General features: G+C 45.8%; 1 protein-coding gene across 1 annotated transcript; it reads left to right on the plus strand.

The window, feature by feature from the left end:
• Positions 1-10279: 10279 nt before the first annotated feature.
• On the plus strand, positions 10280-20448 carry lrrn1 (leucine rich repeat neuronal 1). The gene is made up of 2 exons (XM_030375812.1): positions 10280-10814; positions 17315-20448. The coding sequence occupies exon 2, from the start codon at positions 17493-17495 to the stop codon at positions 19644-19646; it is 2154 nt and encodes a 717-aa protein (XP_030231672.1). The 5' UTR covers positions 10280-10814; positions 17315-17492; the 3' UTR covers positions 19647-20448.
• Positions 20449-24970: the final 4522 nt, after the last annotated feature.

Genomic DNA, 24970 nt, shown 5'->3' on the forward strand with positions numbered 1-24970 from the left:
TAGCAATAACACAAAACCAGCTTTCATCAACACTTATTTTTATTGCCTGAACCTCCAGTAGCTCAAAGAATTGGGCATTATCAGGCAACAACACAAGTCACTCGAAAGCAACTGTGCCTGTGTAATCTTCTGTAGTTTGTCTCTGTAATCATTGACACCACTTAAATTGTGTACGTTGGATCGGTGCAAGTTTTGCTGTTAATCACCTTGAGGCACAAATCAGAAGATGTGGATCCTGTCACCTTGCTAGCTCTCTCTCTCTCTCTCTCTCTCTCTCTCTCTCTCTCTCTCTCTCTCTCTCTCCCCCCTCCCCCTCTCCCTCCCTCCCCACAGTCTCCACGAGGCTGTCCTCCTAAGCTCCTTCTGTGTGGCGTGATGAACCCCTCAAGCTCGTCGCACGCACCACACTGATCCAACGCTCCCAGCGAGCCAACCCCGCCCCCACCCACCCTGCCCCCGATTGCGGCTCAAAGGAACGGTATTGTCTGCTCCCCACTGTGGACCAGCCGTCCTAATCACCATCTTTTTGTGGGCTTGGGTTCCAGTCCCACACACACACACACACACACAGCTTTTTAACCCCCAGCAGGGAGACAATGCGACGGCCCGGACCTCTTCCCATTGGCTGGCGCCCGGTGCCCTCCGTATGGCCGGGCAAGCTTCCAACGCAAACTCACTAACATGTGTACAGAACCATTTGATATCCTGTCACGCGCACCAGTGTGTGGGTTTTGGGTGTCAGAACCCAATGCAGCCGCTGGTTTGATTATCTCCGGGCACACAGCTTTGCTGTGTTTGTATTTGAGACAAGACAATATCGGGTTTGAATGAAGGCAGGGACTTTGGATTGGATTTCCCCCATTTGTTTGTTTGCATTTTTGGCTGTTTTGTGTTGAGTAAGCATGGGCTTGCATCGTGCCCCGAATGCCCTCGGTATCGGGATGTTAGTGTTCGCGGGTCCAGCGGTTACTATCTTTTCTTATCTTATCTTAGCAGAATATATGCTTTCAGAAAGAAAGTCATTCTTGCAAGCGCATGAACGCTTGAAGGGGATTTTAAGGATTGTATTTCTACAATGGCCGGTTGTGGAGTTAAAAAATGTACAAACACTTTCTCCAATAATGACGATGTCCAGAAAGGATGTTTTGGGTTGCCTTTCCGCTGGGGTAAAGTTGACTAGGGCTCGGCGAGGATGCGAGATGAGATTTTATGTTCAATCCCTCACTTCTTGCTGGCATCTTGTACTGAGGTGACCTTGGGCCACTACTCTCTGGTCTGACATCGATATCTGTATGCATGTGTTTGTTTTTGTGTGTGTGTGTGTGTGTGTGTGTGTGTGTGTGTGTGTGTGTGTGTGTGTGTGTGTGTGTGTGTGTGTGTGTGTGTGTGTCTGTGTGTGTGTGCGTGTGTGTGTGTGTGTGTGTGTGTGTGTGTGTGTGTGTTGTGGCATGCCTGTCCTTACCCCTGTGGCCCACTGCCTCCGTCCATTGACTGATCCCAATTGACTTTGAATGGGGACGGACGCGCAATGCATTGTGGATCCGTTCGCTCCGTTGGAGACTTCGGCTCCGTCAAAAATTTGAAAAATGTTCAACTTTTTCGGCAGCGACGGATCCGTCATCCAATCAGATCGCGTATGCAAATGTGTGCAATGTCTCGGGCTCTGACGACCCCGGAAAGCTGCCCCATCCGTCAGCCAAGCCTTCCGACGTCCTTTGACTGACGGTGCAGTGGGCATGAGGCGTCAAACCTCGGCCCGGGCGGGTCCGAGGTTTAGGGTTAGACAGCGTATACCGCCGCCACCCACTTACCGGCGACAGATAGCATCACTTCTCTCCCCCCAATCAGCGAGATAGGGGACACCTGGCCGGAGGGGGGAAAAGGCCCGGGAGCCTTCTTAAAAGGAGCACGAGAACTGACGAGAGGGGAGAAAGGGAGCAGGTGGCCAGAAGGAAGCGCTCGAGACCACGATCGACTAGATGCTCACGGAATCAACGTGTGATTCTTACCTGGAACCCGGCACATCGGGAAGCGGGTTACCGCAGTGTGTAGAAGAATGAATGGTCTTAACTGTGAAGTAGCAGCATTGGCTGGTGGAGCTCAATATGAGTGCCACTTATTTACCTACCAGACGAAGGCCTGATTATCAGGGGTGCAGGGAAATACAAAAAGACAAACACGTTTTCCCTGAAAACACATCCAACGATTAAAGGTCCCATGGCATGCTACTTTATGGATGCTTTAATAAAGATATTAGGGTGCACCTAACACAGTATTGGAAGTCGTTCCTGAAATTCAACCGTGGTGCAGAATTACAGCCACTACGTGCCAGTCGCATATTGAGCTTTCCCCAAAAGCGCAGTTTCGGTGTCTGTAACTTTAATGCAAATGAGGAGGTCGAGAGGCGGGTCAAGGACGAGGGTGGGGGTGTGGACCTGAGCAGCTTGCGGCCACGGAACCATGTGCTGTTTACAGTGGATGTATCGCAATGGCAAGGCGCACACAGCCTTTGGCCATGTTCTGTAAATATTCGGGAGTCCTGGAGCTCTATGTCTAAATATCATCATATTATACATGGATATCTATATCATATATATATTATCATGGCCAAAAGCTGTGTGCGCCTCCAGAAGATATTATGGATCTCAAACGACTGCGTCGGGTTCTCCGACGTCTCTGGTTCTTCCACGTCCACATCAATCTGAAGTAGACTGAACCGCACGCTGCCGGCTTCCCGCTGCCGGTTGCCGGCTGCGGGGTTGTGGTGCATTGTGGCGGTGGTGCCTCGCGGAAGCGGGCGGTGGGCAGCGGGGCTCAACGATGGCTGAGATATCCCCCACTACAGTCTCATTGTGGAAAAACGAGAGACGTCAGAGAACCAACGTGTTATGCGCCATAACAGCAACAGCAGAATGGTTATCCAAATAACACTGTGTACATAAATGTACAACACTTGCGTTACAGTGTGTGCAATCACACACACACACACACACACACATGCACATTGCAAGGTCTTCGCTCATTGTCTCATTGGGGGTCAAATTCTCTGGGCGGGCAAGGCAGAGAAAGGGGAGGTTGCTAGGCCCCTTATGATGACATATGGGGCCACATTCCAAATCAGCTCGCTTGAGCTTCCATTTTTTCAAAGGCGAGCAGGATACTTAGTGCTCGTTTTACATCGAACCAGAAAAAGTGAGATTTTCATGCCATGGGACCTTTAAAACAGTTCAACAACTCCAGTAATGCTGCTTTGTTCATTTACCAATATGAAACAAACAGAAAGATTTCCTTTAACAGAACCAAGTTGTTTTTGCTTTCTTGTATATGATATGATATATTGATCATCCTTTTTTTTTTGTGCTGGAACCAAATACATTTTAGCTAAAACATTTACAATATAAACAGATATTTACACAAAATGAATTATTTTCTTTATTATAAATAAGCTATTTTGCATGCTATTAATATAAAATACAGTTGAAACTCAAATTGAATTGAATTAATACATTGACAACTTATTTACTTCCATTACCATTATATACATTTATAACCCTACAAATATTGTTCTAAATGTAAGCATGCGGACAGATATCCCTCAATTGTTATGTCTGCTTCACCATCTGCTGAAAGAAAGATTTAACAAGCCTGCATTAAAACCTATTTCTTTGAACTCCTCCTCGCTAGGACTGCGCTTTTAATGCGTGAAGTGCGGAGACAAGGTGTTTGAAGAGTCACCCTCAAAGATTAATACAGACATCGTTGGATGTCTGATCTGTCCCGCTTTCTGCAAATTCTTTTCATTTCCACGGCTGTTCAGCTTCCACTGCTGTGCTCATCCCTCTGACACCAGACATATGTCTAATAACTAAAATATCCTTAAAGCGTCACAGTGTGTACAAGAGTGTCTTGACAAGCAAGGTACAAGGTAGCAATAAAGGAGTGTGACCCTGCTTGTCGAGTGTGGAAACAAAGTCAGATTTCTAACAAAGGTTGTTGCTGTTGTTCAAGAGGTTGTCTGCTCGAACCCCAAATGTACGCATTTTGCCTGAGGTCATCACTGAGGAAGTTGCCCCATTCCCCTACCTGCTCACTCACAGAAAAATCGATGTAAGGCTCTTTAATAGTATAAAACGATCTGCTAAATGACAACATAACGGCCCGTGCATTAGAGACTGTGGGTTTAAATTGAAGGCACTTTGTGTGGCAATAGTCTCTGAGGAGGTGGAGGGCGAGTTGGCTTGGGGCCAGCCCCATGACATCACTCTACTAGCGGGTCTCTGTCCACGGTGCTGAAACCACAGCAGAAAGTAACATTTAAGTTCTGCAGCTTAACTGAGCCAGAGACCTGGGTGATGGGTGGAGGTGGAGGGTATACCAAGCTGAGAGAGAGAGAGAGAGAGAGAGAGAGAGAGAGAGAGAGAGAGAGAGAGAGAGAGAGAGAGAGAGAGAGAGAGAGAGAGAGAGAGAGAGAGAGAGAGAGAGAGAGAGAGAGAGAGAGAGAGAGAGAGAGAGAGAGAGAGAGAGAGAGTGTGTGTGTGTGTTCTGGAGGAGTTCAGAAGAGGAGGCGAGGGGAGAGCAGATTATGGCACACACTTTGATCTCGTCCTTTCAGGCCCACCGTGGGATGGGTTTGAGGCTCTCCCCCAACACCACCCCAACTACCACCGCCACCACCTATTCCCAAAGTAGAGAGGTGAAGCTCTCTCGCTCACTTAAAATAGTTCAAACAAACCCTACCTCCAGCTCTCAGAACACAAAGCGAGCCGACCTCTCAGGCCTGACATTTCCCGGCTGTCAGCTGAATTTTTATTCATGTCTTAATGGCCAGGAGCGTTTGGGTGCTGCAGCTCGTGTGCTCCCAGTGCTATTAATAATTAACAAATCCTTCGTGTGGGTGTCGTGCTCGAGTGTGTGTGTGTGTGTGTGTGTGTGTGTGTGTGTGTGTGTGTGTGTGTGTGTGTGTGTGTGTGTGTGTGTGTGTGTGTGTGTAGGGTTTGAATTGTCTTCATTGCTTTCTCAAAGTGACCAGTCCCCTTCCCCGGGGTTGCCTACACCCTATACTCGGTGTCATAGTGTGTAAGTGACAGCCTACAGAGGAACCCTCTTATTGTCCACTCCCTTATTTATATGCCTGAAACTGCTCACCTCCCCCTCAAACAGATATAGAGAGAAACAGAGTCCGCTGAGGAGACTGGAGCTGATAAGGTACTGTGCAGGTCCCATTTGTCACATCATTGACTCCTACATTGATTCAGGGGGTGGTATGTACTCGTTTAGATTTGAGCATGTGCATGGCTGATTGCCAGGGTGGGTGTGATGCGTGCGTGGTGGGTGAGAAAGGGGGGAGAGTGGCGGGAGTGATGGGGTAATGAAACACCTCGCCAAACGGGGAAGGGGAAGGAGGTGTGGAGAAGGAAAAAAGTAATGGATATGGAAAAAAATTAGAATGAATAAAAAAAAAAAAAGATTGCTGGGAGTTTAAGCCTGCACTTAGCCACCCAATCTGCCCGGCAACTGTAGGGGACCGGTATCTGCCTCTGGGATTGACCTCCTTCTACTCCCCCTCGTCCCCCCTTTGCTCCTCCCTCCTTCCTTTACATCAGCTTACGTTTTTCTTACCTTCCCCCCTGAAACGGGGATGAGTGACAGTTGCTTCAAAGCAAAGGGGGCGGGGCTCACAAACAAAACATGCACCGTCGACAGACAAGCAGACCCAATATGGAGCATAAATGTATGTACGGTTATAAAGACATACACTCAGAAATAGACAGACACACACACACATGTATTATGCGCTAAACCGTGCACCTGTGGTTAGTTATCACTTCAAAACCCTTTGGTCACGGTTAGCGGGTGGCAGGCAGGCAGGTGGGACCCAATCGCAGACAGTTCAGGTATAAGGGTAATTTATTAACTCAAAAGGCAAGGGACACCGAGAACACGGGTGATGCGGGTAACACAGGGAACACCGGGAACACACAGGACACAACTCACCACGAACTAAAATGATCAGACAAGGAACTAAGGAAAGACAAGGGCTTAAATACTAGACACAGGGCATGCAATGAATAACAGGTGAAACACATTAGGGGAGGGAGCAGTAATCACACAGGAGGGAAACTTGACCGGACATGGGGAGAAACAAGACAGAGATACTAAAGTAGAACAGGATACACACCAAAACAAGACGAGGAAACAGAAGACACCTTTTTTAAGATTTGATATCTCTTACCTGCGTGAAGCGAAGCGATGGCCAGTGGGGAGACAACGGTGGGAGTACAGCACACACACACACACTCACACTCACACTCACACACATACACGCACACAAAGGATCCGCTTTGATCCCAGCCAGGTCGTTGACATGGCGATAGCATCGGGCAGACGGAGAACCCACAGAGAGTGTCGGCAGGGTTTGTGGGTACAGAAATAGCAATGGCCCCTCTGTAACTGTGTTAACAACCTGCGGTGTCTTGGAGAAGCTGAGCATATGGTTATCTGTACAGAGCTTCCCACTGACGGCACTCCAGGGGACAGTGGTTCAGGTCAAGACTGCGGATATACACGGAGGATGTGTGCCTTCATTTCTCACAACCTGACTTTTCAAGACTCATTGGATAGAAGTGGTCACTCAATGCCTCACAACGGTAGGCTGAAATTCTTTCAGCGTTCATTCAAATGATTTTGACAATTCAATTCAAACAATTCAATTCGTCTGGTCAACTCAGCAGACGACTCATTTCACAGCTTTCATTTACAAAGCTAGCTCTCTAACGGGACGTGTTCAACCCGGACGATTCGATTTCCCCTACTACTACGTCAGAAGGACATGACGGAGGCATGTCCTTCTGACTGACGTAGTAGGGGGAGCCGGTCCCGCCAACCGTTCTGTATGCACTGTGCCGGGACAAGCATCGCTTGGCAGACTGAGGGTGGATGGCCAGTCCCCCGGACGCCCTGGCCTCCTGGACGTTTACCGGCTAAATGTCAAAGCTCATCCGCGCCCCAGGCCACGGGGGCCCCTGGGCCCTTGGTCATGCTTAGGCTTGAAACCACGGCTCTTAAAGGCTCCCCAAAGCCATGTAATCCACCTATCTGCTACTACAGCAAGTAAATGGTGTACGCCTCTCTAGTTTTCTCTCTCCCGTTTTCTCTCTCTCTCTCTTTCTCCCGCTCTCTCTCTCTCCCGCTCTCTCTTTCTAAACCCTCTCACTTTGTAAAACCTCTCCCTCTCTCTCTCTCTCTCTCTCTCTCTTAACCCTCTCTCTCTCTCTCTCTCTCTCTCTCTCTCTCTCTCTCTCTCTCTCTCTCTCTCTCTCTCTCCCTATCTCTTTCTTCATCCTCTCTATCTCTCTCTTTCTTAACCCTCTCACTCTCTCTCTCCCTCTCTCTTTCCCTCTCTCCCTTTCTCTTTCTTAACCCTCTCTCTCTCTCTCTCTCTCTCTCTCTCTCTCTCTCTCTCTCTCTCTCTCTCTCTCTCTCTCTCTCTCTCTTTCTTAACCCTCTCCCCCCCCCCCCTCTCTCTCTCTCTCTCTCTCTCTCTCTCTCTCTCTCTCTCTCTCTCTCTCTCTCTCTCTCTCTCTCTCTTTCTCAAACCACTTTTGTCACCTTTTTCTTCAGGATACCAGGACGAATGCTCTGTTGCAGTTGCGTCACATTCTAACGCTGAACCATCTGACCGATAATAAACCGCATAAACAGTAGCAGCAACACTAATGAAGAGAGCTAATTCCTTTAACTGCCTCCAACAGGTCACTAGGGGCCGAAGCTGCAGTACTTCAAGTTGCCGTCATCGTTGGTGAACCTCGGGTCAGGTTTGAGTGTTTGCTCATCTTCCTCCTCCTCCTTGTCCTGCATCGTCCCCGTAAAACAGAGTGCTAGTTTAATGGTGGCTGGCGGCCTTGTGGACAATAACATTTTATCCATTTTGGATGGTGTGAGGTGTGATAAAGGGGTATTAGGCACTCAAAGCTGAGCGCGTGGTGCAGCTGGCACTTCCTCAGGCCCCCTTTTCAATGTGTTTTGCTGTGATACGGGGGCTTAGTTTTCACAGTGTCTCATTTCGTGGGCCGATGCCGAGGCCTGATAAACCACGGCATATAGTGTACGGGTTAATAGGAGCGATCAATACCGACACCCGACACCGTGAATACACAACGGCTGAAACCATGGAGGAAGCGCTGGGTCCACTTTACCTCATAACCTTTTACTTCAAGGGATAAAGCCTTGTCATACCTCCCCGGTGTGTACAGCACATTAAGGATGATGCATTGATACCTTCTGCCAAGTCCGATGAAGGAGATCATCTTTTCATATGATTAAACTTCCTTCAGCTTCCTTAACTTCCTTAACTTAACCTTAACTTCCTTAACTAGAGTTAACTGCTTTTATTGAGAAACCCACTTGAACAGACAGGCTTTTCATCTGTGTTTTGGTTTTTCAGTTCTCATGTCTGTTCATTCTTTTATCTCCTTATGCGTCCGTTCTTTTACGCTGTAGAGTTTTCATCCTCAAAGTTGGGTCAATTGAACAGTGATTACAGTCTTTCTTCTTCTCATTGTTGTTAATTCAATGTTATTGCGCTTGAGGTGGTGTAAGATAGGACAACACTTTATCGCCAAAGGGAAGCAATGAACTGGCTGTAAAACGCTGCCCCCATGCAAAGCGCTGCAGTCTGGGGTCCCAGCTCTGCGATGTGTTTCCACCTGTGTTAGATAGATGCAGCCCTTCCTGTTCGGGCCGCTTAGACTTCTATTTTACTTTGTTCACCTCTGCTGACCGGGTCGTAGTGCACCCTCTGTCTTCCTCTCGCTTTGGGAAGGGTCCGGGAGGGGGGGGGGGGGGGGATCAAGATTGCTTGGGAGCTATATAACCACTGCAGAGATGTGGGTTCACCTCCTGGAGCGTAAGACGTCTGGCAGGTGTTTGTTTGTTTCTTCTTTTCTTTAGGGTTGTGCTTTCCACCTGTGTGGCGGCCGTTGGTACATTGAATTATGCGGCGTCGAAAACAACATTACAGCACCGAAAGCCAGACTATGAGTCGCATATGCAAGAAAATCCACGCTGTATAACACACAGAGGTTATTACACACACGCACGCACACTCACCACACGCAAGCCTAATAATATTCAGACGTCATAGTCAAAATAACTTTTAAACCTGTTTTTCTATCGATGTTATTACGAGTTTTCCCTGAGCCTCCACAGCCCTGGGAGAAATTGTGAGAGTCAGCGACCCGTAACACAGATTCAGAAATTCATCTAAATCAATTACAAACACAAAACAAACCAACTCTACAGACATCTTTCATCAATGAAGGGAACATTGTCCTGCTGTACAGTGTTTAGACGGCTTAAATATAATGGGTCATGCCACACACAACAGTATGAAAGAGGGAGAAGTGGCATCTCAATAAGGGGGGAGGGGTTGGGGGAGCATATATTTATGCAGGGCTCTCACTTTAATCCTTTTACATCCCATTCTAGCATCCCGGCGGTTGCCATGCATTCTGGGTCGTGGCAACGGCGGGCCCCGTCTGGAAGCAGATGTAGTGCATTCAGCTGCCGTGCGAGCGGTGACAGCGAGTTGGTAAGCTCTTTGTCTCAGCGCATGCTGGGCTCAATGGATTCATCATATCTGGCCCAATACTTCAGCAGCGCCGCGATACAGGCTAGGGCGCTGTGCTAATGGGGTTAGAGTTGCGTTCAGGATTGACCACCAGCCTGATGTCATTCCTTGGCTGAGTGCAGGATTGTTGTTAAATTGTTGTAAGGTTAATGCCAAGCTGAGGTTAATGAAGCCATACATGCACACACACAATCACATACATGGGCACGCACCAGCACACACACCTGTACACATGGTGCACACACAGGCATACAGACATTCAAACAATCACACTCAGACACACAAGCAGAGCAAATTGATAAATTGGATACACGAGTGAAGCGATCACCCATATTTATATTGCATTTAATGTGCAATTGGAAATGTAACAAGAACCCAATTACGTTCACAATCAAACAAATGAGAATAAAAAAGTTGATGATCGTTGATAATCGAGGTGTATTCAATGGCGAGATAACATGGCAGATTGTTATTTTCACAAAGTGATGTACCATAACCACTACCACGTCCCTACTCCGCGTGGATGATGAAGGCTGACCCTGGAGACCATTTTAACAAGAGATCCATGTGCCCCCTCCTCCCCCCTCCTCCTCTGAGACACTCCTCCCAACCCCCACGCCTTGCGTGGCAACCCTGTGCCGCCGCCCCTGCGACTCCCTTTCTTTTGCATCACAACAATCCTCGAACAGATGGTGTGCTCCTCGGCCGGAGTGATCGACACTCCGCCTCAGCCAATCGCGTTGCTTGGAATCAGCTGACTAGTCTGGACAGCGCCAGGTGTTGTTATCATTTTCCAAGGGAGGAGGCGTCTGAGGGGAGAGTAATATCCAGCAAGCCACTGAACAGACTGCAGGTGCTTTTTGGTGGGGGGGATACGTCCGCCGACAGCATCGCAGGCGATACTTCACTCAAATGCGCCTTGTTGCTGGGATGTGCATCTGGTTGGAATAAGAGTTGCGCGATCGCTTCTAACAGCGACTGACTGACCCCGATGGAGAAACGGAATACATATATTGTAGGGAGATACCGATGAAGCCCAATTTGTTGTACGTATACGTTTAAATAAAAAACAATCCCTCACGTCGATTGGCCATGTGCTGGCGCGCGGCTTAGGCGCATCGTTTGGGCATCTGGAGCCAGAAGAAGTAGAGCTGCGATCACAAAACCAGTCTGGGATGACAACAAGGTGAGGTCACATTAGAAAGCAGCATTTTTCAATACTGTAGCATGTAAGTCCGTTGGATTTTGATGAACTTTAAAGTGTAAACACAGGATAGACTATTGCTGGATGTGCTGCCTTTAACATCCTAGTCGTGTTTTAGTTCCATTGCGTTGGCATGTTTGTTGTTATTGAGCATCTCTGCAATCTGGGTTAAATCTCAAAACGTAGTTAGTTTCCAGCACTGGGCTCTGTCGATAACATAAATGTTCCTATAAAATCACATATCGAATGTATTACCTTCAGAGTGTTTTTTTTAATCATTCGTGAGTTAAAAAATGTAAACGTGCAAAACACCGCTTGTACACGTCAAATAAAAGCCATCAACTTTGATCTCGTATCCTGCGGCACATCACTCGCAGTGCACCACCAGCACCTACAGGCTCTGCGTGCTTTGCGCAACGTTGGCCAAATGTCATTTGCATATTAATGTCAAAGTACGACGGCAGATGTCTCGAGCAAAAGTTCCCGAGCCCCGGCGCCCTGCAGGACGTTCTGGGGGAACAGAGGGCGAGGAGTTGGTCAGGAGGGCTTTGTCTCCTTCACAGCAGCTGTTGCGTCTTTGTGCCTTTGGCCAGATGCTCGGACGAAACGCGTCACTCTAAACTTCAGCAAACAGAAGCACCGATACCACGTCTGTTATTACTTTAGTGTGGGCAGATTTCAATATGAAGATATAAAGTGATGACCATGGAAAGCATCCTCACTGCTGTCGTAAACCACTGAGTCATTTAGCAACAACTGGATCTTGATAGTTTATTGACCTTGGCAGCCATTTATTTTTTTAAACTAAGTACATTGATTCAATATATTCTCTTAGCCTGCATACAATTGCTGGTGGGAAATACATTTACAATTGAGATGCCATTCCAATTCTCAGAGTTCCCTTTTCATATACAGGCTACTTACATAATACATAGGCCTATATTTTTCAATTTAACAAATCATCCTAACAATTGACCTTCAAGAAGAATTTACTGTTCCCCCCTGGTGCTGCAGGGGACTGACTAAGTTTTACGTGACAATAGACACAGCCAGAAGCTTTTTAAGGGATGCTGGGTCCTGCCTCGGGCTCTGTCGCGTAGAAGCAGTTCTGTGAGTGAGCAGGATGTCTGAACCTTCTCCATAAGTCAGGGGAACAGATATAGACACCGATCATCTATCTTGAGTTATAGGTTTTCCTTCTGCCCGTGGGCGCTAATGACATCTATCTATCTGCCTAAACACACGCATGCATGCACACTCGAGCACACAAAAAGACGCACGCACGCACATTAAAACACAGCATGCCTTCATCTTCAGATGGTGACTGTGCGTGTAGAGTGGAACAAAGGCTGGTAAATGGAGGCATGTGTGTGTATGTTTGCATTTGCGTGTGTGTGGGTTCATACAGTTGTACTGATCCCCAGAGAAGGTCTACAGTATAGGCTGGGGGGGGGTGGTGGTGTCTGGTCACGGCTTTACTACTTAACTCTGAAGGGGGGGGGGGGGGGGCGGTTATGGGGAAGGGGCTTACTGCCTTAACTCTGTTTGTTAAAGGGGCTATATTAAGGATTTTACATGCATTAAGCGTTTTATGCAGTATTTCTATGGCTTGCAGTTGAACCAAAACAATGTGTCCGTCCCAGACTCTCCTCGTTGTGTAGAACAGCTTGTGGGCTGTTTTGGATTATATTTATTATGAACTGGGACGTTTTGCCTTGAAAAAGGAAGGAAGAACGTCTAACTCCCAGTGTCCTAATAAAGAAGAGCTTTAGCCAATTTGCCAAAAGAAAATGTTGTGGTTTTGTTGTCCTGTGTTTAGTAGAGCTGTCAAGTTCTGGTCAATTGGTTTGTAGATGGGCACTTTATCTGCCAAATTCGCATTGGTCGCTGGTGTTACTTTCATAAAATAAAAAAAGCGCTTCTTAATCCATTATTTTCGGGGACGTAAGGGACAAAAGCAGCCTGACGTGTCAAATTTTTGGGCGATTAGGATAAATTGTGTTAGAATAACACAATTTTATTTATTATATTAAATATTAGTACATATTATATTCAGGACTCCATAGTTTCTGATTTTAATTATCATGTGATTTAATAGACAATAGGATTAATACACAGGAGGTCAAAACAGCCCAGTTTTCATAACTTTGAAATCACCCAACTTAAGTGCGACTGCTTGTTGTAACTTCCTGGACATTTACTCCACTCCAAAGTAATGAAATGACGTCACAGAAGTCAGGTTGGCATATATATTTTTTAAAGAGGACGAAAAAAAAGTATGCCGGCGTATGCATACAACATTGCCATCTTGTCTCCAATGCGTCTCATCGATAATGTTTAACACTTGGTAGGCTTGACTCAGAACATATCCGAGTGGGCACCTTAGCACAAAGCATGGCGGCATCCATTGGGACCCATTATATTAAACACAGAAAAAAAACTAAAATCAAAACTTCCATGTGTTGTGTGGTGTGTCAGACTCCGAGAAACCCACAGATTTCCTCCAAACAGCACTGGCCTGGTATTAAGGCCGGCAGGTAGAGCAGAGTGCACTCTGGCCGGTTTAGCCAGAGAGCTAAACCGAGGGGTGATTTTATGCCACCAGTTGTGAGTGTGACCTTTTCCTGTGTTTTAGTGACATCACAAGTGGGATGGTACACCTAGACGTATGATCAATAGATCAACATTTGCTACAGTTCTAGCAATTTTTGCTGATCCAGGATACTTTGATTTTCAAACGGGGTGTAATGCATTATCACACTCAAACCTGATTGCGTAATATTATTCCTTCAATCTAGAGATAACATAAGATATTTTTTTTTTACATTTATCGACCCATCTATACATCTCTTTGGTTGACTACAGCCACAGTAGTTAGTTTGTATTATTAGTGCCAGTCTGCTCGCACTCAAGTGGTTTTTCGCAGATTTTCTTTAAATAATTTTTAGACCATTTTAACTTTTAAGAAACATAGTAAAAAAGCAATTAAAGTTATATAGGAGTTAAACACTGTTCACATTATCGCTTTTCAATCGCCTTTTCATTTGTTCATGTCACACTCAATATCTGTCCTTTGGCGATCAGTGGGTATTATCAAAATATTTTAATAAGCGGGTGTAATATTGCGGTACTCGATCAAAGACATAAACACAATGACAATGCTTAACATTTTCATGTAAGAATGGGAAAGTAAACCGTTTATAGACATAGAATATATATTATATTGGGCATGATTAATCGACGATCGACTAATTGATCATTAAGAATTTCGTCTGACGTAAATTGGATAGATAAAACTGATGCTGAAAAATATCTTCAGAAGGTGTCTTTTTACAATTACCACTTGAAGTGTTGTTCAGCAGGGAAATATAAAAAAATTATTAATATTTCGATTAGCAACTGGACACGCTTGGGTTGATAAGTTACCGGACCACTTGCGGAGTAATAAGAAAGACGTGAATCAGGCAAAAAAATCACTTTTGCTGAAAGCGGTCTAGTTCGGTGTGCATAAAAGTACTGACGGACCAATCGCGAACTACTGCAACTGCTGATGCCATCTCTCTAAGTTATAATGAAGCCGCACCGACCCCAAACCATTCGGAATAAGTGTATACATGTCGATTATAGCGGACTACACCACCTCTTCTATTCCGCATGGAATTCTATTCCGATCAGAGAATTGTATTCCGATTAGCAGCGTTACATGGACGCTTCTGATCCAAATAGATTTATAATCGGACTAGATCTATTCCTATCATGCAATCCGAATGTACTGTATATATGGCATTTACATAAGTGGAGGAGCGTACGTCCGTATGTCTCTTGCGCATTCTCGTGTTTTCCGATTGAGGCGTATAGATGATAATTTTTTATTCCTATTGAGCTATTCCTATTGAGAATTAACGATCAATTTTCATTGCATTTTGAATATAGCATATAAATAGTTAATTTCAATACAAATATATTAATGATTAATCGAATCGACTAAGACAATTTAATTGAATGCCCATCCCTAATTAATTTTGCTGTGTGTTTTTTTTCCTTTTTTAGGTAGTCTATAGTAACCTTTTTAGTGAAAGAGTTGTTATTGTTGTTATCATAGCATATGTTGTTGTCGTTGTTGTTGTTGTTGTTACCATAGAAAGTTATGTAAAAGGTTGCGACTATGGACCCACATCATTGTGCATTCTGGGAAAACACTGACTCACTTGCTTTGGCTTTAATGTAAAGTTAATTTAATCCTCATTTACTCTTAATGAGATTTTTATGCAAAAATAAGTTATTAGTATCCCTAGGGAACATCATAATCTGTCAGACAGTGTGGTTATCAATGTCTTTTTGGCTTAGAGTGGGTTGTGTTTGGATGTTTGGATAATTAGCAGAGGTGGCTAGTCATCCAAGGTAATATCTACCAGAAAGGTCTCCTTTTCTCTCCATGCAAGTCTTTCAAGCCAGGGGCTGTCGATTGTCGCAGGTAAATATTAATTTCCCACTACGAAGGAAGACAGCTTTCAGCAATTGAAGTGACAAGTGTACACTTTGCCTGCACGGTTGTCCTAGGCTGTCAAGAATTAAAATAGCAGCCCAAATGGGTTTTGTAACCTGTGAACTGAATTATCCTTGGGAAGATAGGGCAAAATTTAATCTGGGAAATGTTTAGAAGAACCAAGTGTCCTGATACAAAAAGGATGTGGTTTTACAGCCTCAACAGTAGACTATTCTATGCAACACACAGCTACCCTTCTGTGTATCTGATGCCACACCGCTGTTTAGTGCAGAATCAATGCCCATACTTCCTGAAGCAGAACCAAAACAGCATCATATTTTTGTATGTGCTACTTTCATTTCCTATGCTTTTCACATCTGAAACAACAATAATATGTTTTTATTTGTAACAATTTTTTTATTTATCGAGAAAGAAATTAGTCCAAACCTCTGGAGTGGAAAATCAATCGCTTCAAGCATCCGGTTTTTAAACATTCATTGTGGTTTGGGCTTTTGGAAACCACGAAAAGATATGACAAAAAAACGAAAACCACTTTAGTTGTATCTCAGCTTTTTTGGCACTTGAATCTGTTTGTAATGGCACATTGAAGTGTAACGTGATTCGTCTGCCTTAATCAACGTAACCTGTTACACCCCCGCTTTGAAACCATCACAATGCCTCCCGACTCACCATCTCCTCCCTGCTAATCCCGACAGACAGTCAAGCGTGACCATGTACCCCCTGCTTCAGCTTGAAGAGCAGATACCGCACGCATAATACCACTGGTTGCACCCAGGAAACCCCGCCCCTCTCTCCCAAAAGGAAGTCCCAAGCGAATGGACTCATCCCGCGGCCCTGTTGCCAGGCAGGGTGCCTGCAGACTCAGACCTAGTCAGCTCTCCTGGGGGAAATCCTCTTAGGGTGCTATCTTCTTAGACGCACAGGGACAGAATGTGTTGGGTGGCCCACCAGGCCATGGCACCCGCATGGCTGCAGACGGGTCAGGGTGTCGCGGTTGGTAAATGGATCTAATTGGTTATGGGGTTTTTCTAAATGTTGTTCTAATGTGCAGTGCTGGATCCTGCTGGCTCATAGGCTTGTAAAAGAAACGCTGGAAGCCTCAAACAAGGACAGCAGCCAGCAATGGTGCTGATTGCGTGGAATAATCTAGTTGCACAGTTCTGAATGGGGCTGGTTTTCAATAACTAAAAAACGTTCAGGCCACATAAGGAATAATGAGGAGAGGGACATGGTCTTCACACCTTTCACTTTATATTCTATAGTTTGCGTTCATAATGAAGGTTGGTTGTATTGCATTGGTGCAAATCCTGCCTTTTTCTTATTCTCTTTTCTTCCTTCACCCAAGAGTGGTTATGGAAGCCATTTGGGCCATCAAATGGACTAGTGTAAAATCTCAGCTCCAATTTGTAGTCGTCTTTTATATTAACCCTTTCTTTTGTACTATTTTTCACAAGCGTCTTCTCCCTGCAGAAAACATGGATGGATGGTTAAGCACACTAAAAGTAAAAACATGTTCTGTGTGTATTCTGAATTCAAAAGGCAGAGGATGCTTCATTAAAAATGTATAAGCAAACCCTTTATTTCTGTCTTTGAGGCATGGCGCACGCTAATATCTCATAGTGTTTAATGATGTTCTCAGTAGCTAATGATCAAGCCCTTATGGGCCAGTTGGAGAGATGAAAGCCCTAAAGGAATACCATCCATTTTCACCTCGTTCTCTGTTTTTCTTTTTTGTAAATGGATTTTAATGAGCCGAGGTAGCATTTTTATGAGAATGCAAAACTGATGATGTGGCACACAAAACAGATTCTCCCATGACTAACCCTCTAAATGTCTCTTGTTTTATTTCTATCCGTAATCTATGTAATGATTGCATTTACAAGCGTACCAACCACTTGGTATTTTGTGGACATGGGGATATGATTGTGTTGAACTGATTCTAATCATATTTTTCTTTCTTTCATCTTTCTTCAAGGTTGGACCTACTGCTCCAGGATTTTACTGATCCCATCCAGACTGGGACACAACAACAACGACCCACTATTGGAATGTCTGGTTGATGACCTTAATCAACAATCTGTCAACAATCCTCTCCTCACCTGCCTCCGGTCCACCCTTTGTGGGTCTTGGGGAATTGAACACCGATTCACAGCATGGCTGGACCGAGATTTAATTACTGCCTGCTATGCCAGCTGTTTGTTGGCTTGGTGCTGGTCTCTGCCGGACTATCTATGGTACAGAGCAACGAGTGTCCCCAGCTGTGTGTATGTGAGGTCCGACCCTGGTTTACTCCACAGTCCACCTACAGAGAGGCCATCACCGTGGACTGCAATGACCTGCGTCTCACTCGCATCCCGGGGAACCTGTCTAGCGACACGCAGGTGCTGCTGCTCCAGAGTAACTACATTGCCAGGTCCAGTGAGGAGCTGGAACAGCTCTTCAACCTGACCGAGCTCGACCTGTCCCAGAACAACCTCAGCAGGATCCGGGATGTGGGCCTGACCAACATGTCCCAGCTCACCACTCTTCATCTGGAGGAGAACCAGATCACGGAAATGCCAGATTACTGCCTGCAGGATCTCGGCAACCTGCAGGAGCTTTATATCAACCACAATCAGATCAACACAATCTCTGCCTACGCCTTTTCTGGGCTCCATAACCTACTCAGGCTCCACCTCAACTCCAACAAGCTGAAGGCTATCGATAGCCAATGGTTTGACTCAACAGCCAACCTTGAGATCCTTATGATAGGGGAAAACCCAGTTCTTGGGATAATGGACTTTAATTTTAAGCCACTTGGCAATTTGAGAAGCCTTGTTTTGGCTGGAATGGATTTAACTGACATCCCCGGGAATGCCTTCGTTGGACTCGACAATCTCGAAAGCCTCTCTTTTTACGACAATAAGCTGGCCAGAGTTCCCCAGAGAGCCCTGCAGAAACTACCTAATCTCAAGTTCTTGGACCTAAATAAGAACCCGGTGCACAAAATCCAGGCAGGGGATTTCAAAAACATGCTGAGACTAAAGGAGCTTGGCATAAACAACATGGGGGAGCTGGTCTCCATTGACCGTTACGCACTGGACAACCTCCCAGAGCTCACCAAGCTGGAGGCCACAAACAACCCCAAGTTCTCCTTCATCAACCAACAGGCGTTCCACGATGTACCAGCCCTGGAGAGCCTCATGCTGAACAACAACGCCCTGAATGCCCTGTACCAGTCCACCGTCGAGTACCTGCCCAACCTCCGGGAGATCAGCATTCACAGCAACCCGCTGCGCTGCGATTGCGTTATCCAGTGGATGAGCTCCAACAAAACCAGCATCCGCTTCATGGAGCCCTTGTCCATGTTCTGCGCCACGCCGACAGAGGCGCGGGGGCAGCAGATAAGGGAGGCGCTACAGAGAGACTCTGTGGAACATTGTCTGCCCATGATCTCCCACGACAGCTTTCCCAATCATCTCAACCTGGATCTGGGCATGACCGTGGACCTGGACTGCAGAGCCATGTCCCAGCCCGAGCCCGAGATCTACTGGGTCACTCCTCTGGGGAACAAGGTGGTTATGGACACCCTGTCAGACAAATACGCGCTCAACAATGAGGGGACGTTGAGGATCTCTCACATTCAGGTGGAAGACACCGGCAGGTATACTTGCGTGGCGCAGAACTCGGAGGGCGCCGACACAAGAGTGACGGCGATACGCGTGAATGGGACGTTGCTGGACAGCACGCAGCTCATGAAGATCTACATCAAGCAGACCGAGTCCCACTCCATCCTTGTCTCCTGGAAGGTGAACTCAAACGTCATGATGTCCAATCTCAAGTGGTCGTCGGCCACCATGAAAATAGACAACCCACACATCACCTACACTGCCCGGGTTCCCGTAGACGTCCATGAGTACAACCTCACCCACCTGCAGCCAGCCACAGAGTATGAGGTGTGTCTGACCGTCTCCAACATCCACCAGCAGATGCAGAAGTCATGCGTCAACGGCACCACAAAGCAGGCCACCTTTGCGGTGGAGTTATCCGACCAAGGGACCAACATAGCCCTGGCGGCGGTAATGGGAACCATGTTCGCTATCGTCAGCATGGCGTCCTTGAGCATGTATGTCGCCAAGAGGTGGAAGCGGAAAAACTATCATCATTCATTGAAAAAGTACATGCAAAAGACCTCCTCAATTCCCCTGAATGAGCTGTACCCTCCCCTCATCAACCTGTGGGAGGCAGACGGCGAGAAGGAGAAGGAGGCGGTCCCGGAAACCAAACCTAGCCAGGTGGACACTACGCGCAGCTATTACATGTGGTGAAAGCAGGGGATTGAATAATTTCAGGAGCACAAACGCATCTTCTTTGTGTCAAAGTAAAATAAGAATTTTTTCTTAAATGTTTCTTTTTCTTGTCCTATACTTCTGTTCTTCGGGATTTGCCCGTTTGGGGCAAAGGACAAAGAGAGTTTTAGTTTAGTTTATTGCCTTTTCTTCTAGCCCCTTTTTGACACTCAAAATGGCAGCTTTGTTAGCTTCCTATGGGCTCTGTAGTGACTGTGCTTGTTATTAGTACTCGTATCGGTTAGCACAGCATGGGTTATGGCATGGATTCATTACGGGTACACAATGGAGAAACTGTATTCGGAATCCATTTGGACATGTATCTCTGGCAAGATTCTTGGAGACTGCAGTTTTTTCTTTTTCTCCTAAGACAGTTTTACTGTTGACTGTTGTGCACTGAAATATATATTCTGATTTCTCTATCAACTCAAATATAAGCTGACATATACTATGTTTAGACTTGATATAGTGTCTATTGAATAATGTAAGCAATTCTTATGTAATGTTGTATCAGCTATGATTTTATTTTACCAAACAGTACATTTGATTTAGAATTTAAATTTGCAGAGCAACAACTGTCAACCAGCAATAGAAATATGAATGTTAAAAACTAGGTTCATAGATGTAAGGCTTTTTACGTTTCCTAAATATATTGATTATTTTTATTTTGTTAGACTATGTAAACAATCACTAAATTTGTTGTGGTTCACACACTGAATAATGTTGTTTATTAGGAGCAAGTCAAATAAAATACTTATTCCCTCCTATTTTTCATACCATTGTTCGAAGCTCATGTGTCATTATTTAAATTTCTAACATTCAAGTTGTGAATGTTGTTTAAAGTGTTCCCAATATACATTATCATTCAATATCATTGAAATCAAAGCCACATCTGCAAATAATACCAAAAACGGTTAAATGTATTGTCCCACAACAATACACCATCTTTACACCGCGTGTATCTTTTCGGGCTCAAATTTAATCTCCCAACATCACTACCTACTGATGACCAAAGCATCAACAAAGAATCAGCCGAAACTTTGCCCATGTAAAATGCATAGATTTCACGTTGGCTGTTATGAGTGCACAGCATTCTATGTAACTTAATACAGTTCTGTCCCACAGCCACTCCTCGGCCACCTCGGCGGTTGTCGAAAGTTTCCCACTAGTCCATCTGTGTACAGTGACAATGCTAATGTGTGTTTTGTGATATCATGTTGGCCGGGCTCTCCTTTCCATATTTGACTCCACAAATGACAAAACGATCCAAAGTGTTACTTTCAAGGGTCTCTATAAATACCCTTGCGTGAGGGGGCCTCCTCACTTGCCAGGGTAGAGGAGAGCGGGGTCCGCTATCTCTAGTTTGATTTCACAATATTATTGCATTACTCCGTTCTATTTTCAGCTCAGCGAAGGGTCCTTTTCTGTGTAGGGCCTTTGTTCCTGGTGCCTTGAAAAGGGAAGCTGCAGGGAGAGAAAAATGTCAGTGAATGTCAGGGACACTCTGGGGACGTGTGTGTGTGTGTGTGTGTGTGTGTGTGTGTGTGTGTGTGTGTGTGTGTGTGTGTTTGTGTGTTTGTGTGTGTGTGTGTGTGTGTGTGTGTGTGTGTGTGTGTGTGTGTGTGTGTGTGTGTGTGCGCATTGTGCTGGGGATGATGGATTGAGGAGGACCGGGATGGATGGGGACACCGGTAACCAGCGCTGTTCTGAGACGTCATCCAGCGTCCCCCTAGGTTGATGTGCAAGGCACGCGTCCCCACACCCTTTTATCTTCTCTCTCCTAATAGTCCCCCAATAAGGAAGAGAGAGGCAGAGTGAGAAAACACAGATAGAGACAGAGACAGAGAGACACAGAGAGAGAGAGTCAAAGAGAGGGACAGCGAGACAGACAGACATCCTGCTCAGTGGGACAGCCATCAATGAGGGCCTTTCAAAAAAATCGTGGTTCCGGCAGGGAGAGAGAGAGAACTACCCTGTTGCTATGGCAACCCTCTCACCCCCCCCCCCCCCCCCCCCCCCCTTAGTTTGCTGCTTACCCCACCTGCTAAAGCTGCAGCATCAACCCACCCCACACACAAACACACATACTCACACACATACACATGAACAGACACACACACACACACACACACACACACACACACACCCCAGGGATGAGGGAAACATCATGTACTAAAGGGGTGTGTAAGTGTCTCTGTGTGTGTGTGTGTGTGTGTGGGAGGGGGAGGGGGAGGGACCCAAGGTGAGCTGTCATCTCCGCTTCACACCCCTTGACCCTCAGAGGATACGCTCGTCTTACGAAACCTATTGCAAGCCCATCAGAACTGTGTTCTTAGTCTATCTGTATTATTCAATGGCATTTCAACAGTACTGAAAAGCTGCTCACGATAGCCACTTCACTGGTTATGAAGGCTGTGACTTACTCGCGTCCAACTGCTTCCACAAATTAGGCTTGTGTGCGATCTAAGGACCCATCGAGCATTTGCTCCTTGAAATCTGGGGTGGTTTTAAGGACAGGGCCCATAAAGTGTATTTTGTGATATAGTTGACGTGACACAAGTCCACACTGCAGGATATATCTGGTATGACCTTTTGCGAACGTACACCAACTCTTACTCATGCGTCACATCAGTGAAACTGGGGACAGTGAAAACACATGCCAATTGGTCAGCTCTTCCAAGTCTCTTGCTATACCCTGAGTGCATACGCTTGGCGACATACATGCTCAAGGAGGCCAGGCTGACGATAGTGAACTTGCTCTACGAATTGACTTACCCAGGACTATTTATTCCCTCCTGATTGAAAAAGGGATTTTTTCTTTCCTTATCGCAGTTAGCGCTGGCCACCGCAACGAAGAGGCCAGCCGGGGTCAACAAGGTTACCATAGCAACATTGATTCCTTCCTTATTTTTCCCAGGCCTGCCGTTTGAACAGCAAAAGCATTTGTGGCGCAGCATTTTGATTTAATCAGCTTTGATGGAATGCTAAACAAATGACAAGAACCCTACACCGCAATATCTCAGGGCAAACAGTTGCTATAGTATCGGTACATCGGAGTCATTTACTGTTGTTTTTTTAAACAAAATGGAGCATCAAAGCCAGGGCCATGCTTGCACATATAAGCCTTTCTGGCAGATTCACTAAATGTACTTCTGTAATGAGGATTTAAAGACCCACAAAATACAATAAACCCTTCTTTAGTTTCTCTTTTTCTTGCGTTGATGACACGCTGCTGGAAGAGTGTCCATCAACAGGGGTCATTCAAGTTCATCGGAGCATTACAATTCCGACGCCTCGCCCACTCACCTGGGAGGCTAATAATTACAACGTGTGTAGTATTAACAATGACGGTTGCTCCTCCATCTTCCAGCAGAGTAGACTAAAGGTTATGCTGGATTGTTGTTATTCAAGGTACCTGGCTGACGGGACGCTATCTCATAGATGCAGCACCCTTCAAATTTCAACATAAAATGCTTTAGGACAATAGCAATATTAGATGATTATGACATTCAGTTGAAAAAAAAGCCTAAAGGCATGGCATTCCCATAATAACAAGCTAATGCTTGAAACAGTATAATCCCCAAACAAAGCATTGTGTTCCACAAACATATGATAATTAATACAAACAAGGGCTTGATGATCCAGTGATCCTGCCCTGTCTTCATGTCTGTGTGAGATCTACAACGGAGATACATACTGGGAGTGACAGCACAGCCAACAACAGCCACCACCTCCAGCCTCTGTATGCAGATGAGACTGTGCTGGCAGGCCTTCTTTAACAGTTACCCACATCCAGACTCATTTAGACATCTTCACAAAATCACATTTGCGTGGAGGCTCGCTTGCAGCCCGTCTGCTAATTGTGTGCTTTGAAGTGTGGCAGATTCCCATTATCAGGCGGCGCTCGCAGACTCGTTCGCTTCTTCTTGTACGTTGGGTAAAAGCAGCCGTGTAGAAATCACAGTTTTAAATGGAAAGGTGAGAGCGAGAGTGCCGGAACATAATGCATCTCTGTGCTGTTAACTGTTTGTGTAGTATACAGTGAATAGTTGGAGGGAGCATGCTGCCGAATTTCTCTGAGGGCCCAATTAAAATTCTCTGCTTATTGTCGGCGGCTTGTTGTTCTGCGTGTGTGTATGAGTGTGCACTTTGCTGCAGGCAGGGTTGTGTGTGTGTGTGTGTGTGTGTGTGTGTGTGTGTGTACGTCTGTGCAAGTGTGTGTGTTTTTGGTGGTGTGTTTGTGTGCGTGTGAGTATGCGTGTGTGCCTGTTAATCTTTATAATCGTGCGTGCTGGGGGGTGGTTGTGTGTCTCTGTATGTGTGTTTGTGTGTGAGTGTGTGTGTGCATGTGTGAGGGTTAATATGTTGGTCTGGTAAAAAGGTGTAAATGCCAACAGTTAAAGTACAAGCGGTTCCTGCAGTAGAAGTTACGTCATTGTTAAAACCTAATTCCCTCAGTTAATCGGCACTCCTATCTGGCTGTTTTTAGGAACTTTGTCGTGCAGCACTTCCATTCCCAGTTCCCTTCACAACTATGCAATATGCAAGCGTATGCCTTGTTGTGCTCAGCCTCGTTTGGAAGTCGTTTGTGATTAGCAGCAGCTGCTAACTTACCAACTTCATGTAATGTGAAAGTAAAACAAGCTTGAACAAGAATTGGCTTGCAATAAATGTTAGTGCATATGCATAATTTAATAAACAAAGAATTGAAAGTACCATGAATGTAGTTTCAGAAGATAAGTTGCATAATATGAATAACTAACTTCAAACATACTGATATTTTAACAAATGATTACTTAATATAAATGTACATATGGATTTCAAATCTTCTGCAAACAGAAAATGCCTTTCTGATCCCAAAACAAAATGGTGTGGCTGTGTGGTTGCTACACTGCGCTCACGCGTGCATGTGTGTGTGTGTGTGTGTGTGTGTGTGTGTGTGTGTGTGTGTGTGTGTGTGTGTGTGTGTGTGTGTGTGTGTGTGTGTGTGTGTGTGTGTGTGTGTGTGTGTGTGTGTGTGTGTGTGTCTCACAGCCCCATGTGCACTGTGACTGGTGTAAATGGATATTTCACAGGCAGGTCATTTCATGCCTGTGTACTTCCTGACAGCCCTGTGATGATGAGACTGCTGTGAGAGGAATGACGGATGCAACCCCCCCCCCCCCACACACACACAGACACACCCAAGCCCCCCGTCACCTGCCTCCACCAGAAACAGCGAGGTGCAGTGAGTTAACCACCAGGCGGCTTCCCTAACCAATGGAGAGGCACCCCACTGATGATGTCATGCCCAATTCACAGGC

The sequence above is a fragment of the Gadus morhua genome, chromosome 13, assembly GCF_902167405.1.
Source record: "Gadus morhua chromosome 13, gadMor3.0, whole genome shotgun sequence".
In the NCBI taxonomy this organism is placed as follows: domain Eukaryota; kingdom Metazoa; phylum Chordata; class Actinopteri; order Gadiformes; family Gadidae; genus Gadus; species Gadus morhua.

Coding starts and splice junctions, on each gene's coding strand:
- lrrn1 (XM_030375812.1), top strand. CDS start 17,493: ATGGCTGGACCGAGATTTAATTACTGCCTGCTATGCCAGCTGTTTGTT.